Source organism: Salvelinus sp. IW2-2015, unplaced genomic scaffold (genome assembly GCF_002910315.2).
Source record: "Salvelinus sp. IW2-2015 unplaced genomic scaffold, ASM291031v2 Un_scaffold944, whole genome shotgun sequence".
Lineage (NCBI taxonomy): Eukaryota > Metazoa > Chordata > Actinopteri > Salmoniformes > Salmonidae > Salvelinus > Salvelinus sp. IW2-2015.
The window spans coordinates 148,165-173,588 of record NW_019942659.1 but is presented as its reverse complement, the minus strand read 5'-3'; the positions used below and the strand labels follow the sequence as shown (position 1 = coordinate 173,588).

Genomic DNA, 25,424 nt, shown 5'->3' with positions numbered 1-25,424 from the left:
GCAGAATGTAAGGGTACTGTGGTTAGTGATAAGCCAAAGCTTATAGTGTGCCACACGGTGTATGTTCAGAAGATGTATAAACTTTGAACCACATTTCATATCTCCATTTTGGTCCCAACTGACTCTAAAATAGTCTGGTAACTGCTATCATACTCACAACTGGTTGACAACAGGAGAGATTTACAGGAGTCTGTATGGGCTAGTCAAGGATCCCTCCCTGACAGAGACCTTTGCTCTGTGGGGATGCCGTCATGAATACCAGACACACCCACAACCACTGCCCTGGAGCTGAGTATAAACGTCTACATTTCTGTCATCTTCTCCCATAAGGAATTTGTCTCAACAGTAACACCTTATTGAGTGCTGTCCCTCTATTGGATCAATGTGCTCTTGACTCTGGACTTTGCCCTTGTCTTTTATGTGGAACTAAATCTTGGAGGTATTTGTTCCGCAATAAAAACCCAGGCCTGAAATATGAGTGGTATCGGCTTTGAAGTAGAAGAGACAAATACATTTATCCACAACAAATAACACAGAAAATACATTGCCGGATACAACAGGTAAGGTACCTGTAACATCTATAAACCATAGGTTGTCCTGTGTTTTTTTTCAGTGTTTTTCCTGGTGAGAGTTTGATCAGGTAATGAGTCCAGTGTTGATTTAAACCATTTTTTAATATAGCTGAGTTAGTGTATGAGTATCTCAAATGCTTATTTATACAGCATATAGGCCCCCTTTACCTGCTGTAAGCTGACTTATCTTGAAACTATGTACATAGCTAGCCCTAATTAGGGTTGGGATTTGATGATAAAAATATGATGTGTTGCTAGGTGTCAAATCCATAGCTAACCCATAATAAACCAGGATAAACCATCTTTTGTCATTTATTAATGCTTAACGGATCAATGTTTGACTTTACTTCAAACAATATCAACATTTTCAGCCGCTTGTGTTGCTTTCGTTTCAACTAATAGGGTGGATGGAAAATGTCATTAACATTTGTTGTTTGCACTGTTCATGTGTGTTTGCACATCTCAATCATATAAATTAAGGTATCACAGAAGTTCACAGAGCTTTGAGGTTTCTGGTTTCAAGTTGTTGTTTCCTTTGGGAAAAATTGCAATAGTACATAACTAATATACTGTAAATGTCTAAACATGGTCTTTAGGCTATACATACAGTCCGCTGTACTGCCTGTAATAACATAATGAATGATTAACACTAGGGGTTATGAGGTGTGACGACTAAAGGTTTGTCCTCATGGTTCAGCTCAGCTCTGGAGTCTGATGTTACTCATTCATAGCACATCCTGTATCAAATCAAATGAATATAGTCATGACAATAACAACAATCACAGGTGAGGGTTTTATGTTACTCTATCACTAGCCAATAATGTGAAATTAAGTACCAGTTGCAATTGCAGCAGTAGTTGTATTACGCTCTTGTGGTTGAGGTTGTGCTGGAGTGTTCTTGTGTCTTTACTGTATCGATGTCTCCTTGTGTTACAGTTGTGTGACCAAGGTGTTTAAGGATGTACAGGACTAACAATCCCTATGGCTCTGACTCTAGCAGTTATGCAGGATCTGTCCAGTCCATCCAGTCCAAGTAGGTGTTCTCTTGTGTGCTTGCACTGTGGCTATAACCCGTTTATGTTTCTTTCTCTTCTTAACTCTTGTATATTCTGTCTCTGAAATTGAATCTATATCATGCTTTTCTCTCAATTTTCTTCTGGCAGTGGCTATTCAGTGGACGATCGGTCATCACAGATATCAAATCTGTCCAGACCAAGTGCCAAGTCAATATATAGTAAGTAAAGAGAAAACATGACCATTAACATTGACTATTGACCTTGAGCAGTTGAAACTGGTTACCTAAAGCATTGTTTATTATAGATTGTTTTGTGAAAAGCAACCATGCATAACGGGTTAATCATTCCATGTATCCCATCAGTGCAGAGGAAGGAGTATGCAGACTCTATCACCAAGATTATGGACAAATTCCATCATAGAGTAGAGGTATTGTTTTGGTTTATCCAATATGATGATTTTACTATGCTAATCATCTGGCCATGATAATGGTCTGCCTTTGATCACAATAGATACTCAGCTATTTCTGTGATATCATATGCATGTATAAACCCTGTGTCTGTTCTCCAGCATCTGTTCACCTGTGACCTGGATGGTGAGGAGGTGCGTGATGTGAATGACTGTGTTGAGAGGCTGAATATACTGGATGGGATGGGTAGGGTGTGGGGGCAGGACATGGTCCTGGAGGTGCGGGATGGGAACCTGCTGCTAACAGACATCGAGACCAAGGTTGGTGCATACACTTTACACTTGACACTAAAACATTGGGTGGGCAAAGCTATATCCATAGTTCACTAGCAGATATTAAGTGTTCTAGAGCAGTAGTTCCCAAACTTCTTATAGTCTCATACCCCTTCAAACATTCAACCTCCAGCTGTGTACCCCCTCTAGCACCAGGGTCAGCGCACTGTCAAATGTTGTTTTTTGCCATCATTGTAAGCCTGCCACACACACACACTATACAATACATTTATTTAACATAAGAATGAGTGTGAGTTTTTGTCACAACCCGGCTCGTGGGAAGTGACAAAGAGCTCTTATAGGACCAGGGCACTAATAATAATAGTATAATAATCAATGATTTTGCTCATTATTTAGCCATCTTACATATAAAACCTTATTTGTTCCATGAAAATTGTGAATAACTCACCACAGGTTAATGAGAAGGGGGTGCTTGAAAGGATGCACATAACTCTGCAATGTTGGGTTGTATTGGAGAGAGTCTCAGTCTTAAATCATTTTCCACACACAGTCTGTGCCTGTATTTAGTTTTCATGCTAGCGAGGGCCGAGAATCCACTCTCACATAGGTACGTGGTTGCAAAGGGCATCAGTGTCCTTACAGCGCGATTTGCAAAGGCAAAAAACTCTGAGCGCAGCCCTATCCAGAAATCTGGCAGTGGCTTCTGATTAAATTACATTTTTACAGAACCGCTTGTTGCAATTTTGATGAGGCTCTCTTGTTCAGATATCGGTAAGTGGACTGGAGGCAGGGCGTGAAAGGGATAACGAAGCCAGATGTTTGTGTCGTCCGTTTCGGTAAAGTACATACGTAATTGCGCACCCAGCTCACTCAGGTGCTTCACTATATCACATTTGACATTGTCCGTAAGCTTGAGTTCATCTGCACACAAAAAATCATACAATGATCGAAAGACCTGTGTGTTGTCCTCGTTAATGCAGACAGAGAAGAGCTCCAACTTCTTAATCATAGCCTCAATTTTGTCCCGCACGTTGAATATAGTTGCGGAGAGTCCCTGTAATCCTAGACTCAGATCATTCAGGCGAAAAACATCACCCAGATAGGCCAGTCGTGTGAGAAACTCGTCATCATGCAAGCGGTCAGACAAGTGAAAATTATGGTCAGTAAATACAACTTTAAGCTCGGCTCTCTATTAAAAAAACGTGTCAATAGTTTGCCCCTTGATAACCAGCGCACTTCTGTATGTTGTAAAAGTGTTACATTTACATTACATTTAAGTCATTTAGCAGACGCTCTTATCCAGAGCGACTTACATGGTCGCTGCCCATATCATTGTATAATGCAGGAAATACACAAACGTTCAGGGGCTTGCTTAAACAAAGTTAACCATTTTCACTGTAGTGTCCAAAACGTCTTTCACGCTGTCACGCATTCCCTTGGCAGCAAGAGCCTCTAGGTGGATGCTACAGTGTACCCAAGTTGCGTCGGGGGCAACTGCTTGCACGCGCGTTACTACTCCACTATGTCTTCCTGTCATGGCTTTTGCGCCATCAGTACAGATACCAACACATCTTGACCACCAAAGTCCATTTGATGTCACAAAGCTGTCCAGTACTTAAAAAATATCCTMTCMTGTTGTCCTGGTTTCCAGTGATTTGCAGAAGAGAATGTCTTCCTTAATTGACCCCCCATAAAAGCAATGGACATATACCAGGAGCTGTGCCAGGCCCGCCACGTCTGTTGACTCATCCAGCTGTAACGCATATAGTTCACTGGCTTGTATGCGAAGCAGTAATTGTTTCGAAACATCTCCTGCCGTGTAACAGATGCTCCGTGAAACAGTGTTGTTTGATGAAGGCATTGTCTGTATAGTTTTTTTGGCCTTTTCCCCCAGCATTGTCCCAGCCATATCCCAGGCAGCAGGAAGAATTAAGTCCTCCACAATAGTATGGGGCTTGCCTGTCCTAGCCACTCAGTTACTCACCATATAAGACACTTCTAGCCCCTTCTTATTAATGGTATCTGTTGCTTTTATACATGTCTCACTACTCGAAAGTTGTCTTTATTCTCGCTCAGAAAACTGGCTTATTTTTCAAATTGTCATGTTTAATTTTTAAATGTCTGCGCAACAGTGAAGGTTTCCCGCGAGAGAGTAACGGTTAATGTGATTGGCTGTTTATTATTTGACTAGGCTACCTGTATTTGACATTGTGTTGTTATTTCGCTGAACGCTAGATGGTTAAACATTGATCTTCAGTTTCTTGGCAATTTCTTGCATGGAATAGCCTTAATTTCTCAGAACAAGAATAGACTGATGAGTTTCAGAAGAAAGTTCTATGTTTCTGGCCATTTTGAGCCTGTAATCGAACCCACGAATGATGATGCTCCAGATACTCAACGAGTCTTAAGAAGGCCAGTATTATTGCTTCTTTAATCAAAACAACAGTTTTCAGTTGTGCTAATGTAATTGCAAAAGGGTTTCCTAATGATCAATTATCCTTTTAAAATTATAAACTTGGATTAGCTAACACAACGTGCCATTGGAACACAGGAGTGATGGTTGCTGATAATGGGCCTCTGTACGCCTATGTAGATATTCCATTAAGAATCTGCCGTTTCCAGCTGCAATAGTCATTTACAACATTAACAATGTCTACACTGTATATCTGATCAATTTGATGTTATTTTAATGGACAAAAAATGTGCTTTTCTTTCAAAAACAAGGACATTTCTAAGTGATCCCAAACTTTTGAACGGTAGTGTACATACTGTACAGAACACAAGTGCATACTGTGCACAACACAAAATATATACTGTACACAACACAAAATACATACTGTACACAACATACATACTGTACACAACACAACATACATACTATACACAAGAAAACATACATACTGTACAGAACACAACATACATACTATACACAAGAAAACATACATACTGTACCCAACACAAAATACATACTGTACACAACATACATACTGTACACAACACAAAATACATACTGTACACAACATACATACTGTACACAACACAACATACAGGTTGTACACAACATACAGGCTGCACACAACACAATATACATACTGTACACAACACAACATACAGGCTGTACACAACATACAGGCAGTAATAGCTATGGTTTCTGTTTGTCGTTTTACATTTCTCTTTGCCTTTTCAAATGTACAGATGGCTTAAAAATCTCTATCAGTTCTGATTCATGACCTACTATTCTCTTATCATCTCCCCCTCCTCCCTTCTCCCCATCCTCCCCTCTCCCCCTCTCCCCTCTCCCTGTGTGGGGTTTAGGAGGAGCTGGAGTCCCTGCCTCTGAGCAGCATTGTGGAGCTGAAGGCTGTGATGGACAGCTGTGTGTACAATTCCCTGCTGACCGCAACCGTCAAGGACTGCAGCAAGAGGACCACCAGTGTCTTCATGTTCCAGTGTGAGGACCTCAGGGTGAGGAGACTGTTATTTATCCCTGAGCTTGTCACCAGCCTGTATTATGATCATTATGTTACTCTCATCTTTCAAAAGGGTTTTAAATGGATGTTGGTGATTCATTTCAGGCCGATTTCATAAAACGGGACCTAGAGAGAGCACTCCCTCACCAGAGAGATGACGTTAGCAATCACAGCAACAACAGGTAATAACAGTCTACAAATGCGTATAAATTGGTGGTTTACTGTAGGTTATCACAGTATATGCTCATTTTCCCTGGGTAAACCTCTTCTCCTCTCTAGCAGGGGCAATCTAGAAGTTATGTCTGGCCATCAAATTGTTGGGAATCTTCAGAAAACTGGCCCACCCCCTGAGCAGAGAGAATGGACTCCTCCAGAAGAACCCTCAGCTCAATGGAGCGCTCCGGACTATGGTAAGTCAATGTCATGCTCCAACCCAAAATACCTCTGTAGTCATTGGAAACCATTGATCAAGAGGACTACGGTTGTGAGCTTGTTTAGATCACTGTAAGAAACCCTGAAACGATTTGGTCAAGGGTTTGTTTCCAGTGTTAATGACAGATGAATAGCTTTAGTCAAGGTGATGCCAAATATCTTGAAAACATTTATCAATGTGTGTGTTCAATAGATGAAGTTCCTACACCTACACCTACACCTACACCTACACCTACACCTACACCGCCCATGCCCAGAGAAGAGCCACCTCCTCACAGGAAGGAAACCCCAGTCCAACCCCTCTTTATGGAGGACAAGCCCGAGACAACCCCTGTCTCTCATCCACGCCCATACGCAGAGACTGATAGGAATGTGGTCAGTACTCTGCCTCTATCAATATATTATTCATGTTAGCAGTACTGTGGACGATTGCTTAAGGTACTTTTAGTGGGTTGCATATGAATATTGTACAACATTTTCTTGTTTTTTCCACAGGACATCTTGAATCATATTTTCAATGATATTGAGATATTTATGGGCCAAGTCGCTGCTACAGCAGCCAAAGCCGAGATGAAAAAAAAGAAAAAAAAGAAGAAGAACAAAGATAAAGGTGATTTAGAAATGTATTTCCCCTTATTCCAAAAAAGGCTACAGCAGTGGTTAAATTGGGCCAGAGCTACTGTATGTGTCCAAAGAGAAAAGTAGAATAAAGGTATGATAAACCAAAGTAAGTGTTAGGGTAATGATGGTTAGGGTCAGGGTAATGGATAGGGTAAGGGTTGAGCTGGGGTGTGGACATGAAGCTAGGGTTAGGGTCAGGGTAATGGATAGGGTAAGGGTTGAGCTGGGGTGTGGACATGAAGCTAGGGTTAGGGTCAGGGTAATGGATAGGGTAAGGCTTGAGCTGGGGTGTGGACATGAAGCTAGGGTTAGGGTCAGGGTTAGTTAGGTTACCAAAACTTGTACCCATTATTTAACCCCTAGGATATCCCATATTCAGGTGCAAGATGACATTGGGAAAACTATGGTCTAAGGTTTGAGTTTTTTGATGCCATTTGTTTCATTTCCGAGGCATTGACGGCATGCCACCAGCAGAGGAGTTTAAAACCTGTCTTCACAAAATCAAATACGGGTTCAACCTTCTGGTGTGTATTCAAATATCTCTGTTATTTTGTTGTTGTCGACTCATGATTTAATAAATGCTATTCATTTAATATGAGAGCTTAATCCAGTACCTTTGGTCTGTTCACTGGGATAGGGGGAGCTCAATGGAAAGATTAGTAATCCCAACGCTCCGGAATTCGTCCACTGCCTCTTCTCCACCCTGGCATTTGTAAGTTACTCCTACTGCTTACTCCATCTTTGTTTTCAACAAAGGGCTTCACACATGATCATCTTTTTCAACGTTATGTTTTGAACCAGCCTACCTTCTGTCCCATTTGATTATATGAGCAAATAATTGACAGTGTATGATAACGTCCCATCAATGAGTTCTGTGCGCTTGTTTCCCAACACTTCCTCTACCCCCTCCCTCCTCCAGGTGGTGTCCCACTGCCCTGAGGAGCTGCCCCCCACCATCGTTGCGCCCCTGCTGGAGCCTGCGTGTATCCGTCTGCTGAGTGAGGAAGCCACCCCTGAGGAGGACCAGCTGTGGCAATCACTGGGAGACGCCTGGAACATCCCCAGGTGAGAATCAGTGATTAGTAGACTATCAGGGAATTGGGGGAGTTACTGTCAGTCAGGGGTGCTCTGTGCATACAAATGTACTTTCATACATTTTGACAATGTGTTCCTATGTCCCTGATTGGTTACCAGTACAAAATGGCCCGAGGATGACGAGGACATCCCTACCTACACTCTGGAGTTCTACGATGGTTGGCAGCCCCCAGAGGTGACCCACTCTCCCCCAGGAAGAGAGCCAGAGAAGAGAGAACCTGAGAGTAGGCAGCAGAGTCAGAATCAGAGTCAGAGTCCATTCTCCACCCCTGAAAAGGTAAATACCCAGTGAGCTGCATCTTATAGTTCTCTATAGGCTGGGTAGTTTCAATAAGGTTTCTTTCGATAAGTTCTTTCAAAATGTTCCCCTGTAGAGTTCGGCCCAATGGAAGCCTCCACCATCACGGTATGCATTAAGAAACAATTATAAACTATTTAAAAGCCATGGAAGCATTATGGATACATGTTGTTCTGTGTGTGTCTACAGTTCTATGTATGTGTTTTCAGTCCAGATGAGCTAAACCCCAGTTACATGCGTGTGATGTATGACTTCACTGCAAGGAACAACAGAGAGCTGAGCATCTCCAAGGGAGAAGTGGTTCAGGTGAGCCTCATCAACACCACTACATGTCAACAGCACTTTGAAGTCTGCCTGCATGCCGCCTGCCTGCCTTTCTGTCTGTCTGTCTGCTGTCTGTCTGCCCGCCCAAGAGAAGGTTTTCACAGAAGCGTGTGTGTGCTCTGTGCTTCCACAGCTACTGGACATGTCCAAGAAATGGTGGAAAGTAAGGAGCGACAGAGGGGAGCAGGGCTTTGTGCCCAACAACATACTGGAGTCAGTGCACAAGGAGCAGGAAAAGCAGGCAAGATACCCCAACACTCAGCAACACTTGATAGTGGAAAGCCTGCTGTGTGTTATTATGTTGTGTTTGCTCCATGTGGGGAACTCAGACCCGTGTTACGCCTGCGTAAATGGAACTTAATTTCCCTTTCTCTTATTCACTTTCTCTCTGCGTATTCTGACCTTCATCTGAAGCATGAGGAAATGCATGTGACCGCCAGATATTAGTTTGGGGAGGTGATCACAGAAATGGAGGTGGCAGAGGTGTGTCTACAGATACACCTATTCTGACCTTGACTTAATTCCCTAATAATTCCAACACCTTTACTCGCGAGGAACCATGAATACGGTTAAGCACCTGTCAGTTCCAAGTGAAAAAACATCTACTATTTCAGAAAGAAATAACGCCATTCTCCATGCACTGTAATGTATACATTGATAAGAGTTAGGCAAATTAGTTATCTGTTTGGAGAAGGGGATTGTAATTACCAATGTTTTAGATGATTTTTCCTTATCGCTGGCGACGAATGTGAAGCCAGTCATATGTAAGCAAACTATAATTCATGTCAACATGACATGTATTTCGGCCCATTTTCCACAGTGAATTAGGCTATAAATAGCTCTGCCGTTATTCCCAATTTTAATTGTATGTTCACACAATTTACGGGGATGACATTTGGCTCAACCTACCTAGTTGATTTATGCACTCTAGAATGTTTTAATTATATGCCCAGGCATTTCTCAGGTTTTTACTCCCAAAAAGCTTGTTTTGGTCATGTAGGTACACTACATGACCAAAAGTATGTGGACACCTGCTAGTCATACTAAAATCATGGGCATTAATATGGAGTTGGTCCCCCCTCTGCTGCTATAACAACCTCCACTCTTCTGGGAAGGCTTTCCACTAGATGTTGGAACATTGCTGCAGGGACTTGCTGCTATTCAACCACAAGTCGCTCTGGATAAGAGCGTCTGCTAAATGACTTAAATGTAATGTAAATGTAAGAGCATTAGTGAGGTTGGGCACTAATGTTGGGCGATTAGGCATGGCTCGCAGTCTGCGATCCAATTCATATCAAAGGTGTTTGATGGGGTTGAGGTCAGGGCTCTGTGCAGGCCAATCAAGTTATTCCACACTGATCTTGACAAACCATTTCTGTATGGACCTCTCTTTGTGCACGGGGGCATTGTCATGCTGAAATAAGAAAGGGCCTTCCCCAAACTGTTGCCACAAAGTTGGAAGCACTCAATCGTCTAGAATGTCATTGTATGCTGTAGCGTTAAGATTTCTCTTCATTGGAACTAAGGAGCCAAAACCATGAAAAACAGCCCCAGACCATTATTCCTCCTCCACCAAACTTTACCGTTGGCACTATGCATTGGGGCAGGTAGAGTTTTCCTGGCATCTTCCAAACCAAGATTTGTCCATCAGACTGCCAGATGGTGAAGCGTGATTCATCACCCCAGAGAACACGTTTTCACTGCTCCAGAGTCCAATGGCGGCGAGATTTACACCACTCCAGCGAACGCTTGGCATTGCGCATGGCGATCTTCTGCTTGTGTGCTGCTGCTGGGCCATGGAAACCCAATTCATGAAGCTCTCGACGAACAGTTATTGTGCTGATGTTGCTTCCAGAGGCGGTTTGGAACTCGGTAAGAAATATTGCAAAGTAGGACAGACAATTTTTACGCTCGGTGGTCGTGTTCTGTGAGCTTGTGTGGCCTACCACTTCACGGCTGAGCCGTTGATGCTCCTAGACATTTCCACTTCATACTAACAGCACTTACAGTTGACTGGGGCACAACTAGCAGGGAAGAAATGTGATAAATTGACTTGTTGGAAAGGTGGCATCCTATGACGGTGCCATATTGAAAGTCAATGAGCTCTTCAGTAAGGCCATTCTACTGCCAATGTTTGTCTATGGAGATTGCATGGCTGTGTGCTCAGCTTTATACACCTGTTAGCAATGGGTGTGGCTGAAATACCCAAATCCACTAATTTGAAGGGTTGTCCACATACGTTTGTATATATAGTGTAAGTCTGAATACCAAATACTGAGAAGTGCGTCAATCAAAACACATAAAAAAGGAATAGATTTCCTAAGTCTGAATCGAGCTCCATGTGTTTAGTGCACTGTATTAGTGTGTAATTATCAATACTTTATCCCCCCCGTTAGGAAACCAGTGGTCCTCCCTCCCTAACCAAGAGGTCCAAGCCTGACCAAGTGAAGGCCTGGCTGGAGTACAAGGGCTTCAGTAAAATGTAAGAGCACTCAAACTACCAATCACATTAACTATAGATTATTGATCTCTGTAGGCATACATGTGATTGACTACAGTAGTTATAAAGTGAGCATGAGAAAATTACAGGATAAGTATCTCTTTTCCATGATTTGTTCATTCCTCCCTCTCTCTCAGCACGGTGCGCTGTCTGGGTGTGCTGAGTGGCTCCATGCTCCTGGGGATGACAAGAGAGGAGCTGAAGATTGTGTGTCCTGAGGAGGGGGGGCGGGTCTTCTTCCAGCTCCAGAACATCAAGTCTGCCATGGCTGTAAGTCCCACACCACACTATCAATAGCAGTACAACTGTTGATTTATATTCTTGTACATGACAGGTAACAAACTGATTTGTTTTTCCTTTCCACTCCAGCTTGCCAGTGAGGTAAGGCCCATAGAGCCTTAGGACGGGAGAAGACAAGATGACCAGAGAGTCACAGACAAGTCGGGACATGAAGTTTCAACCCTTGAGCTTCAAGCTACAAATTTCCGCGCTGTAGTAGAGAAAATACTGATTATATCCACTGAAAACACAAAGTAAGCGGAGTTGTGTTAGAAGTATGTAGGGCGGACGCATCAAAGCTCTAGTGTTAGTTACATTTAGTAAAAAATACTATTTGTGCATTTGATAAGATCCAATACTTAAAGACAGATTCTCTCTATATATATATTCTGTATCAACTATTTTAACTTAAATATTTTTACCATATGTATTGTATCAAACCAGTGTTGATGCCACTTGATTCTATGATTGATCTTGATTAGTTTATTCAAGTCACCATTTATACATGTATTAATTTATGTTAAGTGTTATACTTTATGTATCTTGTTGTTGATGTATCTGAAATATAATCAATTGATATATATTTTATTTTGGTAGTGATATGTATGGACATGTAAATCACATGACATAAAATCATCAAGTAAGTCAGTCTGTATCTCTGTAAACTAATCATGTATCTCAATGTTGGATCTGTCTATCCACATAAATCACTTGTATTATTTGACTTAAGTAAATTAGCTGAATGACACCAGCCAACAACTGAATGAATGATGTAGGACACAACACGTTAGATTAATAAACATGCTTTATTTCATTTCAGACGTTACACATGTACCATATCAGAAGCATTTGAGTAAATGTAAAACATTGGCATTCATTTAAAGTCATGATAGTGACTACAATAGACAAACAAATGAAAGACAATGAAAACCATGTCAATAATAGAAGACATGTGCAGAGAACCTTTAATGGAAAAACATCCACATGTCTAAAAGAATGAATGAATGGAGGCACAAAATAATCACAAGTCAACAAACTCTTTGTATTAAACATAATGAAGTGAAAAGAATACTAGGCGATTTTTCGATGAGAAAATCAATTGAACAAAAAACAAAACCCGCAGTGTGATGATTGACTGATTAATTGGTTTGTGTTCTGTGATGACAACACACTGTATATCACTACTGCCCAAGACTCTTTGCACTACTGAACACAGGGCAAGAAAACAAACAGCATTTGACTTATGTCTTCCAACTTTGTTTGTGTGCTCTTTCGATTGGAACAGAAATACATATGGCAGTCCTTAGTGAAGTTTGATACAAAGTATGGTCTATGGTACCCTACAGTAGGACCAACAGGTTCCCTAGCATTGTAGTTTATAAACAAGCAAAGAAACTAAACTGATTGTACAGATGGAGACCAACAACTGGAGTTAGTGAGGTTCTGAAAGAATAGATCTGTGAACTCTCTGATGGACAATCTGAAATGGATGGACATGAAAAGGTAAGGTCAACGAAGTTGTTGGGTCCCTCAGTGAGCCACACCTGGATCTAAACATGGATGTCTGATCCTTTATCAAGTAACTACACACATCCTACTCCACATGAGACACAAACCCTTCAAATAATACATGCATCCTCTAATTCCCTGCAAAATACGATTTCAAAGAATCAAATCAAAAGTTGTACTAAACGGTTGCTTGTTTTTTAACAGTGTTCCAGTCTATGGCTGTATGTCTGTGGGAAGGATTACAGTGTTTGAGTGGATGTTTAGGTGTGAATGTACAGCCAGATTACATAGGCAGCTCTGGCTGAGTTAAATGTCAGAGAGGATACCCATTATGGCTCTGGGTCCTACCATTGCTGAAGGCCCCTCCAAATAACCCTAGTTAACTTGATCAACTTCACTCAATACTCTACTGAGAGAGAGCTACATGGAATACTTAACAGACTTCAACAGCCCTAACACAATCAACAAGAACACCAGAAAAACTATTAAAATAATAAATAATAAAAGAATATACATGGAAATATTGAGTCCAATTGTAAATCTAGTGAAAGACAAGGCCAATAATAATGACAAAATACATCTTTCTGCTTAAACAAGGGCAGTTTAAAATGATCTACAGCAACGAAACTTCACGTTTGTGATCTAGATATTGATATACTGTTTATATAAACCTTTTATTTCCATAGCCTTTAAAAAAATACACTTTATATATTAAATCCATCCCCATGTTCAGCTTGTCCTAAATTATCTGGTTTCTCAAACATTTACTCGTATATATCGGGCTTTTGTCACACTTAGGTTTTTAAAATGGGCTGGTAGGTAATGGTATGCAATGCATGGTGAACATTTACAACTAGGGCCCAGTAATTCCGCTGGAACAGTCTTGGCAAATAATAGGACTGTACAAATAGAACTCCCACAGTTTGAATCACAGAAGAGGTCCGATGAAGAGAAGGCTCATTGGGTGAGATGGGGATGAATTTACAGAACATAGAATATGATCTCTATGGTACAGATCACATCTGTATTGGTGACCAGGAAAACCATGACTGTGATGGGGGTGAGTTCATTTGATGCTGATAACAACCAAGCAACTATGTCTCTGCATGGTTTGAGCGTTGCCATAGTGATGAGCTGGATTTGAGTTTGTTTTGCAGAACTCAAACTAACAACAATCATTGACTGCACACATACTTCATACATGACAGTTGTTCAGCTTCCTTGGATTGTCATGTGTTGCTTTTTCACATTACAGACCACTTTAAACAGCTTCCCAGACACTCCCATGGCCACACAGTGGTCCATGCAGGCATGCACAACAGAAGATGCACGGTGGAAATGCAGTCAAAGCAGAGCATTGCTAAAAACGCTTCTTCCACTTCACTGGAAGGCCTGGGTAGATAAAGGATAAAGTACTTTAACATACAGCACGCAGCCTGGTATCAGTTCCTTGATGTTAGGACAGCAAAAATGCTTAAGCTTGAAGAAGACAGGTGTTGTGGTTGTTGTTGATGAGGAGTGAGGCGTTGCAGCAGGGCATGAAAAGTGACAGGCTAGCAGTGGTAAGGCCTTCACCTGGTAAGTCTGGTTTGGTGCATACAGGTACTACATGCAATAACTAATAACCAACATAGTGGGCCCAGAGGTCAGTCCCCGGGGTCTGTCCTGGTCTCTTTAGAAGACCAAGGGGTGTGTGGGAGCGACACACACACACACAGTGAGTGTTGAGGTAATTGTAGGGGGACAGGGGAGCCTCCCTGACATTCTTCTTGACTTGTGCTTGGAAAACACGCCGTGGTTTAACATCTCTTATCATACACACCTCTAAGCGTCCACTCTACCACAGACTGATATCTTTTCTTTAGATATACACACACATGTACCTCTTCTTTAGATATACACACATGTATCTATATCCTTTTTAGATATTTAGTATATTGTACACATCATGGAATAGCATAAATCTACTCTTTTTGTCTGCATATTCTATAACTAACGTGATTTGTTAAATAAAAATAACATTGATCTTAATGTTAATTTAATGGAATGTTTGCACTAGACCAGTCAGGTACACAGCTCAGTCAGGTACATCAGATGCCCTGATGGCTGCTGAATGTCCTGCCTGCTATTTCATTCAGAGCTGACTCAGATCAGGAGACCGGCCGAGAGGACTCATTTAGCCAATAAATCACTACAACCTGCCAGAAGCACAGAGACGGATGAAAGCCATCAGATACCCAGCAGCAGACAGACTGGAATTGTGCACGACTTCTGCTTCTAAGCCACACAGATTTGGTCCTTTCTCCATTTTTCTTAACTCAGTACGTCCATACATTAGAAGTTTGTTACTGCGGTTTCCATGAAACTCTAAGTTACAAGTGACTGTTCCTATCAGTGTGCAACGGGTGTTGGAACAATGTAGTGTGGAACATTCACCTATGCATTGTTTAGGTGTGTCCATGTTGTGTAGGTTAGGCGACCCATGGACAATGCCCTCATAACATTTCTGTTAAGTTGTATCTGCTTCCCTACTTCATTGTGAAGATATTAAAGTAGATGAGCTTCAGGCAGAATGACTGTGTGATGGAAGATAAGCAGCTTTCAGGAAAGCTAAACTGCGCAGTGTGTGTAATATAGGTGATGGGTACAAACATGCCAACAAATCACAGACTGAACTGTGGGACCCTTTTTCCCATGCAGGGTCACATGACCAAGCAAAAGGGCAGAAGTTTTGGTTTGAAGGGTCAGGAGATCAAAGTGACAGAGAAAGTGATCCAGGAACTGATCTAAGAACAGATGAGGTGAAAAAAAAGACTTCAGGCTAGTCTCTCTCCTCCCATATGTGTATTAGAAAATAATCCAAGCACTGGATGTTCCCCCTGCCAACCTTGGCCATGCTGATTGAAATCTCACAGTGAGCATTAGAGAGATAGGGAGGAGTCAAGAAGTAGAGAGGAAAAACAGGGGCTAACCAGAGAGAGTTGAAGAGGGAACATGGGTTGAGGGAGAAGGGGGGACTGGAACATGACTGAGTCCATACTGACCACTCCCATCACCGACAGTGAGATGGGGACACTCAGGGAGCATTGTATCCTTGGCTTTAGTACAAGAGAGCTGAGAGACGAGTGCACAGTCCAATTCCTTAGTGGGAGGGGGATAAGGGGGTAAGAGGTAGAGGTTAAACAACAAGCTGGAGTCCACTCATACGGCACCCCCTCAGTGTCATGCAGGGAGGGGCCGAGGGGGGGGGTTAGAAGTCGGGGTGGGGTTGTTGATTTAGTGTCCTTCTGCCCCGACGGGGGCCATGGAGAGGGTGTCCTCCTCGTCGATGTTGTCCAGCTCCTTGGTGCGCACAGCGTGGGTGATGAGGTTGAGCTCCTCCAGCAGGGTCTCACTGCGGTATGCCACGCGGATGTCCGGGACGTTGGTGCGACGGATGTCATTGCTCTCAGGGCCCTCCTTGCTGTATTTGGGCCCCAGCCAGTAGCTCTTTGCCTGGAGACAAGAGAGAATGTCAGAGCTGAGCACTTGGCACAAAATGGCTGCCATGCACAACTTAATTGAATTAAATCCATTATTAATCCATTATAAGAGACAAATTAAAACGGAAGCTCAGAGACCAAAGAGGGCAAAAAGAGAGATGAGATAAGAGGAAGCGGATGGATACCTTGTGGGAGAAGCCGCTCATGAGGACGCTGTTCCTGGCCAGCTCACACATGTCACAGGAGCTCAGCTTCCACACCTGTGTGGCGATGCTGTACTCCTCCATCAGGGGCTCCTGAGGTCAAACACAAACGCACACACAAAAGACAAAATAAACATTAAGTGAATTATACTTATTGACTGTACTGACTCACCCTTGCAGCTCCCATAGTTACATAGTTGTAGCATGGGTGGTTTTGCCTGTCTCTGTGTGTGTCTCTGGCTGTGTGTGTGTCTCTGGCTGTGTGTGTGTCTCTGGCTGTGTGTGTGTCTCTGCTGACTGTGTGTGTCTCTGCTGTGTGTCTGTGTTCTGTCCTGTGTGTCTGTGTCTGTGTCTCTGGCTGTGTGTGTCTGTGTCTCTGGCTGTTGTGTGTCTGTGTCTCTGCTGTGTGTCTCTGTGTCCTCGTGTGTGTCTGTGTCTCTCTGTGTGTGTCTGGTGTCTCTGTGTGTGTCTGTGTCTCTGTTGTGTGTCTGTGTCTCTGTGTGTGTCTGTGTCTCTGTGTGTGTCTGTGTCTCTGTGTGTGTCTGTGTCTCTGTGTGTGTCTGTGTCTCTGTGTGTGTGTGTGTGTGTGTGTGTGTGTGTGTGTGTGTCTCTGTGTGTGTGTGTGTCTTGACAGAGCACCACTGTGCACTGACCTTGGTAAAGTGGAACTGTAGGGGGTCATCAGTGGACAGAGAGACTATGAGGCCTCTGGCCAGATACTCAGGCAGGGGGTTGCGGTGGTAGCTGAGGAACAGGCTGTTGTTGCTCAGGGGGGACATGGCGATGCCAATCTGAGCCAGGTAGTAGAGGTACTGCAGCACTGGGGCCTGGGGACAAGAGGAAAGAGACAATCGTCTATCTTGTTGAATGCACAACTGCAGGAATTCAAGGGAACTGTTTGATTGTTCTCCTGAATTCTCTTAAATTAAAACTTTAAGAAACCGGATGAGAAAACTCCAAAAGCCAAAACTTAATTCAATAATCAATCAAACCCAATCAAATCCTTCAGAGGTCACCTATGAACTGAACTCTATTTGTCAGTAGTGTTGTTGCCATGGTAGTGTGGTGTCGCTATGGGAGACGGCATGTGTGCTGACTGACCTTCCTGAGCAGCAGCCCATGGGAGATGTTCTCTGACAGAATGAAACCCGACACCAGGTGGTGGACAGGCCCCGCCTCCCCGCAGTGAGGGCGCAGCACAAACGTGTGGAAACCACGCCTCCTGCACCATACAAACAAACATAAAGCCTATTCATAAACAATCCTTAAAAAGTTTGGATGTGATTCATATATCCTTTCTGTTGTTAAAACATTGATCTAGTGGTCTGTGTGCGGAGGTTCGTTAAGCAGCCTGCTACCTGCGCAGGTGGTTGAGCACGGTCATGTTGGCGTAGGTGTAGTAGAGGTAGTAGGAGTAGGGAGGGTTGTCCTCCTCTGTCCAGTCGGCTGGCAGGGGGCTGTCCATGTTGAAGATGTGGTGCTCCGGCTTGGACTCGTCATCCACGCTGTCAAAGCCCACCACCTAACAACACAGCGATAAGTTACTTTAAAACAGTACCTGAAGTGTATGAAGGAGGTAGGGCCCTGAAAATGGCATCTGAAGTGTCTGTTTGAGGATATGTTGGGGTGTGTGTGTACTGCTGGGCGAGTGCCTCACGTGCTGCAGGAAGAGGTGCAGCTCAGGGTGGTTGCGGGGGTTGATGGTGACCTCAAACAGAGGCATGAAGATGTTCTCCATCATCTCCTGGAAGTTAGCCAGCTGCTTCTTGGTTCGGTACACATCACTGCAGTCAGAGGGGGGTTAACGTCTCTCGCACATAATATGGAAGACTCACATTCATGCATAGTCCTCATTTACAGATTCATAACCTTCATTCATAATATTTTACACAAATAGGAGAGGTTTACATCCAGGTAAGCTGACTAAAGGTAGATGTGGGTAACTGCTTTGTAGATGCTGTATTAGGTACAGACACTACTTACAAGAGGCGGGGCACTTGGATGAGCCAGCGCACGTTGTCAGAGTAGACTTGGTGTTTGACGGCCCACTGGGCCAGCTTGTCCCACTCGTCCCGGGAGCGGCCGTAGATGGAGAGACGCAGCTCCACGTTCTGGTACTTACTCTCCTCTAGGTCAGCCATCACCTCCTGATGGAGCATCAACAATAACAATACATTAATATCATTCTATTCAACCGTACCAAATTAAAACTTGATGAATGTACATTACTATGTGGGGTGAACTAACACAAACACAACTGTTTCTTTGGCTGTTTTAAGGTAGCATGGGCTGGTTTCAGACCTTGATCATGTGGCCAAAGTATTTGCCCTCGATGTGGTTGTCTGTCTTGATGAAGATCTCTCTCAGGATGGATTCCCCGATGGGGTTGTATTTGGCATTGAACTTGTCGAAGCGATGGAACGTGTTGCGGTCCTGAGAACAGACAGGTGACACTACATCTACTGTTCCACTCGTTTTCCCCAATTCTCTTACCCATCCCTCTTTAACAATGTTCTTCTCCCCTCCCCTCTCCTCACCGCGTGCATGTCCAGTGTGTCCACACTCAGGTCGAAGGCAGTCAGGTTCATGTTCTCAAACACCTCCATGAGGGTCTGTCCCCGCCCGTGCTCCATGTGGACTATCTCCCCAGGGTACTTCTTCATGGCCCGCTTGATAAAGCGCAAAAGGTGCTTCTGGTTCATACAGGACGAAGCGTGGATGTGGGTGTCCACCTGGGGGCAGAGGGAGGGGAGAGAGTCAGGGTCAGGGACAGTGAGACATTGAGGATGGATGCCAGAAAGACGAAAGAAAAAGCCTGGGTTAGTTAGCTCTGGTGTAAACTTCAAAATACATTTCTATCCAACATTGTGGGGGGACTAACTGATATGGAACACTATGCAGGCATTATAGACGTGTTGCAGATGCTGTGCTCCAGTGTTGGGACTGTTGTTGTGCTGGTGTTCATTCACCTTGCGAATGTTGTAAAAGTCGCGGTGAGGAACCTGCTTCTGGGCTGCCAGCTCCTTCATCTCGTTCAGCAGAATGTGCATCTGGAACTTAGAGCTCAGGTATTGCAGCCGGCGGTAGCAGAACGACTTTCTGCACGCACGCACACACACACACACACACACACACAGACAGTGTATTCTACTGCAGAGCCAACAGATGTGACTGATGTTAAAGCTATGATTCTAAAGCGAAGACCCAGTAACACTTACACTGGTCCGTTGATGATGAGAGCCATCATGACGTTCATGTCAGCGATGTATTCCTTCAGGTCTGGGTAGGGCAGGTCCAACTCTGTACTCCTGGAAATGATGGACAATCAGTTATCCACTCTCTCTTCCACAAACATACAGACCCAGACTACAGACCCAGATTAGCCCATCACACACACAACTAGAAACTAACTGAAAACAAGCAGACTCAAACAAACACACTCACTTCTCCATGGGGCTCTTCTTGGTGTAGACATGCATGACCCCATCCACCATCTTACACCTGTACTCTGTGTCTGCAGGCATGTTCTTGGTGACCTGGTTTTCATAGGGGTGAGTCTCTGAGACAGGGGGGTGGACTGGAGCATCTGTGGGAGACAGTAGGGAAAGAAGAAAAGTTGACCATACTATTTTACCTCAATGATTCATATTACAACATTTTCATTCACAATTTCACAAAGTAACTCAATTGCTAAAGGAGATTGGGACAGAAACACTATAGCTATGCCTGTGTGTCTCAGTTAGTGCCATACCCAACGTGTCAGGTGTGTGTGTTAGTATGTGTGTGTGTGTCATACCCATCGTGTCAGGTGTGTGTGTTAGCGTGTGTGTGTGTCATACCCAACGTGTCAGGTGTGTGTGTGTGTCATACCCAACGTGTCAGGCGTGTGTGTGTGTGTGTGTCCATACCCAACGTGTCAGTGTGGTGTGTGTGTGTGTGTCATACCCAAAGTGTCAGGGTGTGTGTGTGTGTGTCATACCAACGTGTCAGGTGTGTGTGTGTGTCATATCCAACGTGTCAGGCGTGTGTGTTAGTGTGTGTGTGCGTCATACCCAACGTGTCAGGTGTGTGTGTGTGTGTGTGTGTGTGTGTGTCATACCTGCATCAACGGGGGTCTCAGGGATCTCCTCATAGACACGTAGGTCCAGGGGTTTCTCTCCCAGCTCTCCCAGCTCTCGGGCAGTGGTCTTACAGAAGTTCTGCATGGACAGAGCGATGTACTTCTCCCTGATGAACAGGGCCTTCACCACACACTTAGCTGCATCCACCAGGTCTGTGAAGGGCACCTGGGCAAGGCAGAACCTTACAAGTCAGACATAGTCTACAGTGATTAGACATCCACCAGGTCTGTGAAGGGCACCTGGGCAAGGCAGAACCTTACAAGTCAGACATAGTCTACAGTGATTAGACATCCACACACTACCAAGAGGCCATTGCAACGTGCCTGAGAGTGGATGAGTTGGTAACACTGTAGCCCACCTGCTGTCCCCAAACCGAAGAACAAGGTTCACTACCCAGACCACGCTCTCCTCCCTACTCTGACTCCCCTGTATATCCAACTGTCTAAAGAAATACAAGTCGAAGTCATGTCCATTCCTAGCCCACTCCTCTTTTACTTCAATAGGTTTGTTGACTGACTTGGTTTCACTTCCATAGTGAGCATGTGGCACAATGAAAGATCACCCAAGCGGTACCGGAGCGTCTAGGTCCAAAAGGCTTCTTAACAGCTTCTACCCCCAAGCCATGAAACTCCTGAACAGCTAATCAAATGGCTACCCGGACTATTTGCATTGTCCCCCCCCCACTCCCCATATGTACGCTGCTGCTACTCTCTGTTTATTATCTATGCATAGTCACTTTACCTCTACCTACATGTACATATTACCTTGACTAACCGGTGCCCCCGCACATTGACTCTGTACCGGTACCCCCTGTATATAGCCTCACTATTGTTATTTTACTGCTAGAAATGTCATTATTTTTGAAAGAAAAGCAAATTGTTTGTCCATTAAAATAACATCAACTTGATCAGAAATACAGTGTAGACATGGTTAATGTTGTAAATGACTATTGGCCAGTTGTATTGCCTCTTTAATCAGAACAACAGTTTTCAGCTGTGCTAACAGAATTGCAAAAGGATTTCCTAATGATCAATTAGCCCTTTAAAATGATCAACTTGGATTAGCTAACACAACGTGTCATTGGAACACAGAAGTGATAGTTGCTGATAATGGGCCTCTATACACCTATGTAGATATTCCATAAGAAATATGCCGTTTCCAGCTACAATAGTCATTTACAACATTAACAATGTCTACACTGTATTTCTGATCAATTTGATGTTATTTTATTGGACAATTTTTTTTGCTTTTCTTTCAAAAACAAGGACATTTCTAAGTGACCTCAAACTTTTGAACGGTAGTGTAAATATATATATATATATATTTTTTTTTTGTAATATATTTTTTACTTTTATTTGAGTAAATACTTGAACACTTTTTTTCTTAAATCTGCATTGTTGGTTAAGGGCTTGTAAGTAAGCATTTCACTGTAAGGTCTACACCTCTTGTTTTCGGCACATGTGACAAATAACATTTGATCGATTTGATAAAACACAAATCAGGATGGACTGTGATTGGATTTATTCAATCAAGTTGTTTAGTCAGTGGCTCTCACCCCACACTTCTCCTCCCCTGATATTGACACACGCTGGTACTCTCGCTCCATCGGTAATACTCTCTCCTTCATCCAGCCATCATCCGTCCTGTCCACACCATCCTCCTGATTCATCAACCTAGAGAGAGAGAAGAGAAAGAGGAGGGTAGGAGAGAGCACGGGTGGAGGTATGATGTGGAGGGAATGTTAAGAGAAACCTCATGTAAATAGTTCTGCTATGAAAACACATTCAGCAATACTTTATTGGTAAAGTACACTTTGAAGAAGGTTAAGTTGGAAATATGTCAGAACAGAAGATAGTCTTTGTCTCTCTGTGAATTGGGCCTCAGCTGTTGCATATCTGCATTAAAACTGAATTACTATTTATGTCATGAATACAATGAGACATCTACAGAGTTTTGTTAATAAGATGAATATCAAAGCGTTTTGCTGATGCAGTGGAAACCATGGTGATAAGCGTCTTGGAGATAGGCGCCAATTAGGCCAGTGAAAGGTTGCACCTGGGCCCGACACTGGTGGCCTTGTACCCCAAAGATGGAACGAGCTTCCCCCCGACGCTAGGACAGCAGAGTCCCTGCTCATCTTCCCAAAACCTCGGGAAACACTACCTCTTCAAAGAGAATATTAAATAATACATCTCAGTCTCACCCCCCCCCCCCATTTATAAAATAACTTTGCACTTGTCTGTTCCTACTAGCACCGACTTTGATAATAACTTCTGTACTGAGGAAAAGTGTACTTACTACGACTGTGATATGTGGTTGTCTCACCTAGCCGTCTTAAGATGAATACACCAACTGTAAGTCTCTCTGGATAAGAACGTCTGCTAAATGACTCAAATGTAAATGTATTAACAGCCTGGCACCTCAGAGGCCCCCCTGAAGACTCAACATCAACAACTCATCACCTTGCCTAGTTAAATAAAGGTTAAATAAAAATAAATAAATAAAAATCACCTGTGGTAATCTATACCTCACATCACCAGGGAACAGGGAACTCATACGGTATTTAGTTAATGGAGTTGGAATGGAGTTGGACTGGAACATTCTCAATATATGACAACATTATACATTTAAAATCAAACTCTTCAGCAAATGAGTGCCAAGGATTGTACATACGGTGTGCAGATGTAGGTAAAAACATGACTTTGCGCAGTAGCAAGATTGTTAGGAAAAGGCAAAAGACAGAGAGAGAGACTGAAAGGACAGCTCACTCACTCCAGGTCGGCATCGCTGTCGATTTTCATGAACTCCTGCTTGGCGCGGAGCAGGATCTCTGGCTCAAGCCTGGCGTGGCGCGGAGCGGCGAGGCGAGGTCAGAAGGCAGGGGGGCACGATGGGTATGGGTGAGGCAAAGCAAAAGGAAAGAGAAAGGGCCACACAAGCACACAGAAACACAAGCACACGTGCACACAGAAACACAGAAAGACAGACAGAGAGGATGCAAATACAGGTACACAAACAAAACACACAAAATAGCCACAGAAACGCACATGACACACAAATGGGACCAGAGTGTGAAGAGTGATCAGGTGGGATGAGACAAACAGAGAAACATGATCAGTTAGCAGTGGTATGTATACCTTGATTGGTCACATGACCCTGCTGCTTTGAGTGGAGCATGGATTCCTTAGTGTGTCAGATCCACCCCCTCAGATTGGCTTAGTGAAACCGGCCATCAACACCCCAGCAACACAGACAGAATTCCCTCCCCCTCCCTCTCCTGTGGGTGGAACAGACTGGAACACTAGGATGTGAATGCTACGGACTGATTCAATTAGCTGTTTGCTTATGTTAGTTAGCTGGTAGCTTGCAACCAACATGATGGAAGCTGTTGAGCGTGTATGAGTTCCTGTGGGTAGAGGTGGGTTGTTTGGGTGTGTATGTGGGAGCTGTGTTGGTGTGTATGTGTGTGTGCATGTCTGCTGCATCTCTCACTTGATGTCCTGGCTGATCTGCCTCTCCAGGCGTTGGCGTCGCTCCTCCAGCTGCTCGATGGGGCTGTCCTCAGGGAACTCATAAGGAGCGGTGCGCATCTCACTCTCCGTCAGGCTGCGAGTGAACAGCTCCTGAGAGATACACCATCAAATTAACATTAGAACACACTTACACGCACAGGAAGAGTTAAAGAATCATTACAATACACTATTGTCCATAAACAATATGAGCATTTAACACACACAAACATCTAAAAACACACGCAGTCGCACACAAACACACACACACACTAGGGTAGTGATAACACTGTGTCCCTGTGATCTCACCTCTGCAATCTCCTTGTACTTTCCGTCCATGGATGTACGCAGGTCGATGGGGAAGTGTTTGAGTGTGTTAGTGACGGGCGTCCCAGGGAGGGAGCGCTGAGGCTTCAGGGTCTTGGCCTGCTCTGCTACACCACGCAGATCTAGAGAGGGAGGGCGATGGAGAGACAAAGGGAGGGAGAGAAAGAGATAGAGCGTTAAACAACAAACATTACAAAAAAGACAAACTGGGAGGGAGAGGGAGGGAGTTGCATGGATTTGCTAAATTCAGAGCAAACATTAAAACACATATTTTCACAGCCAGAACTCTTGCATCATCACCTACAAAATGGGTCTACACTAGTAGACTCCCCTCTGACCCTCAACTGCTCTCAGCAGCGGTGTTGTGGCTTCGTATACAGCACAGAGGAGCCTCCCTACTGTACGACAGCGTCAGTGGTGTGTTAGTCTCTCCACAGCACTGCTGACTCTGAGCTGTGTACCTTCCCACTGCAGTGTGTGTCAGGCAGCAGCAGCAGGAGTCGGAGTGATGTGTGTGTGTGGCAGCAGTCTCTGTGGTATACAGCCCACACTGGGGGCCATTCAGGTGGAGTGCTCATTAACAGAGATACATTTAGTCGGATGCCAGCCACCCGTTGCCATGGAGACCTGTCCTGCTGGTCAGAGAGAGGGGAGGCGAGGTGGGGGGGAGAACAATGACAGCACCTTCCCCTGAGACGGACACAACAGGGTGAGAAAGTACACACTACACAGGCAGGCAGGCACAGGATAAAGACCCCATTATGTCTGTCCCATAGAAAATACACACACAGACAGAGAGCGAGAGAGAGCGATGGAGGCTTAATAAAACCAAAAGATGAGGGATGAGCTCAAAAGCTACGTGGAAGTTTGCTAAACTGTGTGTGTGTGTGTGTTTTCCTGCACAGAGAATGCTACCGTAGCATACCCATAAGGCCTTTGGACTGGATGGGACCCCTGAGATGCAGA

General features: G+C 43.9%; 2 protein-coding genes across 6 annotated transcripts in view; one reads left to right on the top strand and one right to left on the bottom strand.

Annotated features, from left to right (window-relative positions):
* The first annotated feature begins 338 nt into the window (after positions 1 to 338).
* On the top strand, positions 339 to 13,337 carry LOC112069234 (epidermal growth factor receptor kinase substrate 8-like protein 3). 2 transcript variants are annotated; one of them, XM_024136524.2, is made up of 20 exons: positions 339 to 560; positions 1,509 to 1,605; positions 1,736 to 1,806; positions 1,951 to 2,015; positions 2,157 to 2,315; positions 5,604 to 5,753; positions 5,864 to 5,940; positions 6,038 to 6,168; positions 6,384 to 6,565; positions 6,686 to 6,800; positions 7,262 to 7,335; positions 7,449 to 7,523; positions 7,731 to 7,876; positions 8,006 to 8,183; positions 8,281 to 8,312; positions 8,414 to 8,510; positions 8,662 to 8,769; positions 10,925 to 11,010; positions 11,166 to 11,298; positions 11,398 to 13,337. In XM_024136524.2, the coding sequence occupies exons 2-20, from the start codon at positions 1,532 to 1,534 to the stop codon at positions 11,428 to 11,430; spliced, it is 1,986 nt and encodes a 661-aa protein (XP_023992292.1). In that variant the 5' UTR covers positions 339 to 560; positions 1,509 to 1,531; the 3' UTR covers positions 11,431 to 13,337. The 2 variants fall into 2 exon arrangements, with proteins under 2 accessions (XP_023992292.1, XP_023992293.1); XM_024136525.2 differs by lacking the exon at positions 339 to 560 and adding an exon at positions 1,277 to 1,357.
* Positions 12,095 to 25,424, bottom strand: part of LOC112069233 (AMP deaminase 2) — a 67,157-nt gene continuing 53,827 nt past the window's right edge. For 3 of the 4 annotated variants that reach the window (XM_024136521.2, XM_024136523.2, XM_024136522.2), the window contains exons 2-18: positions 24,441 to 24,580; positions 24,115 to 24,245; positions 23,395 to 23,463; positions 22,178 to 22,295; positions 20,601 to 20,787; positions 19,946 to 20,087; positions 19,720 to 19,809; positions 19,471 to 19,600; positions 19,039 to 19,233; positions 18,803 to 18,934; positions 18,485 to 18,648; positions 18,159 to 18,285; positions 17,860 to 18,023; positions 17,603 to 17,723; positions 17,155 to 17,328; positions 16,484 to 16,594; positions 12,095 to 16,311 (exon numbers count right to left, since the gene is read on the bottom strand). In XM_024136521.2, the coding sequence (XP_023992289.1) occupies positions 16,093 to 16,311; positions 16,484 to 16,594; positions 17,155 to 17,328; positions 17,603 to 17,723; positions 17,860 to 18,023; positions 18,159 to 18,285; positions 18,485 to 18,648; positions 18,803 to 18,934; positions 19,039 to 19,233; positions 19,471 to 19,600; positions 19,720 to 19,809; positions 19,946 to 20,087; positions 20,601 to 20,787; positions 22,178 to 22,295; positions 23,395 to 23,463; positions 24,115 to 24,245; positions 24,441 to 24,580 (2,414 nt within the window). In that variant the 3' untranslated portion in view covers positions 12,095 to 16,092. The remainder of the gene's footprint in view (positions 16,312 to 16,483; positions 16,595 to 17,154; positions 17,329 to 17,602; positions 17,724 to 17,859; positions 18,024 to 18,158; positions 18,286 to 18,484; positions 18,649 to 18,802; positions 18,935 to 19,038; positions 19,234 to 19,470; positions 19,601 to 19,719; positions 19,810 to 19,945; positions 20,088 to 20,600; positions 20,788 to 22,177; positions 22,296 to 23,394; positions 23,464 to 24,114; positions 24,246 to 24,440; positions 24,581 to 25,424) is intronic. The other variant, XM_070438464.1, reaches the window with a different exon arrangement.

What these genes read in the sequence shown, in the direction of transcription:
- LOC112069234 (XM_024136524.2), top strand. Translation starts at nt 1,532, where the DNA reads ATGTACAGGACTAACAATCCCTATGGCTCTGACTCTAGCAGTTATGCA. An exon ending in GTCCAGTCCATCCAGTCCAA is followed by an intron (nt 1,606 to 1,735) that starts GTAGGTGTTCTC and finishes TTCTTCTGGCAG; the next exon opens with TGGCTATTCAGTGGACGATC. An exon ending in AATACGGGTTCAACCTTCTG is followed by an intron (nt 7,336 to 7,448) that starts GTGTGTATTCAA and finishes TCACTGGGATAG; the next exon opens with GGGGAGCTCAATGGAAAGAT.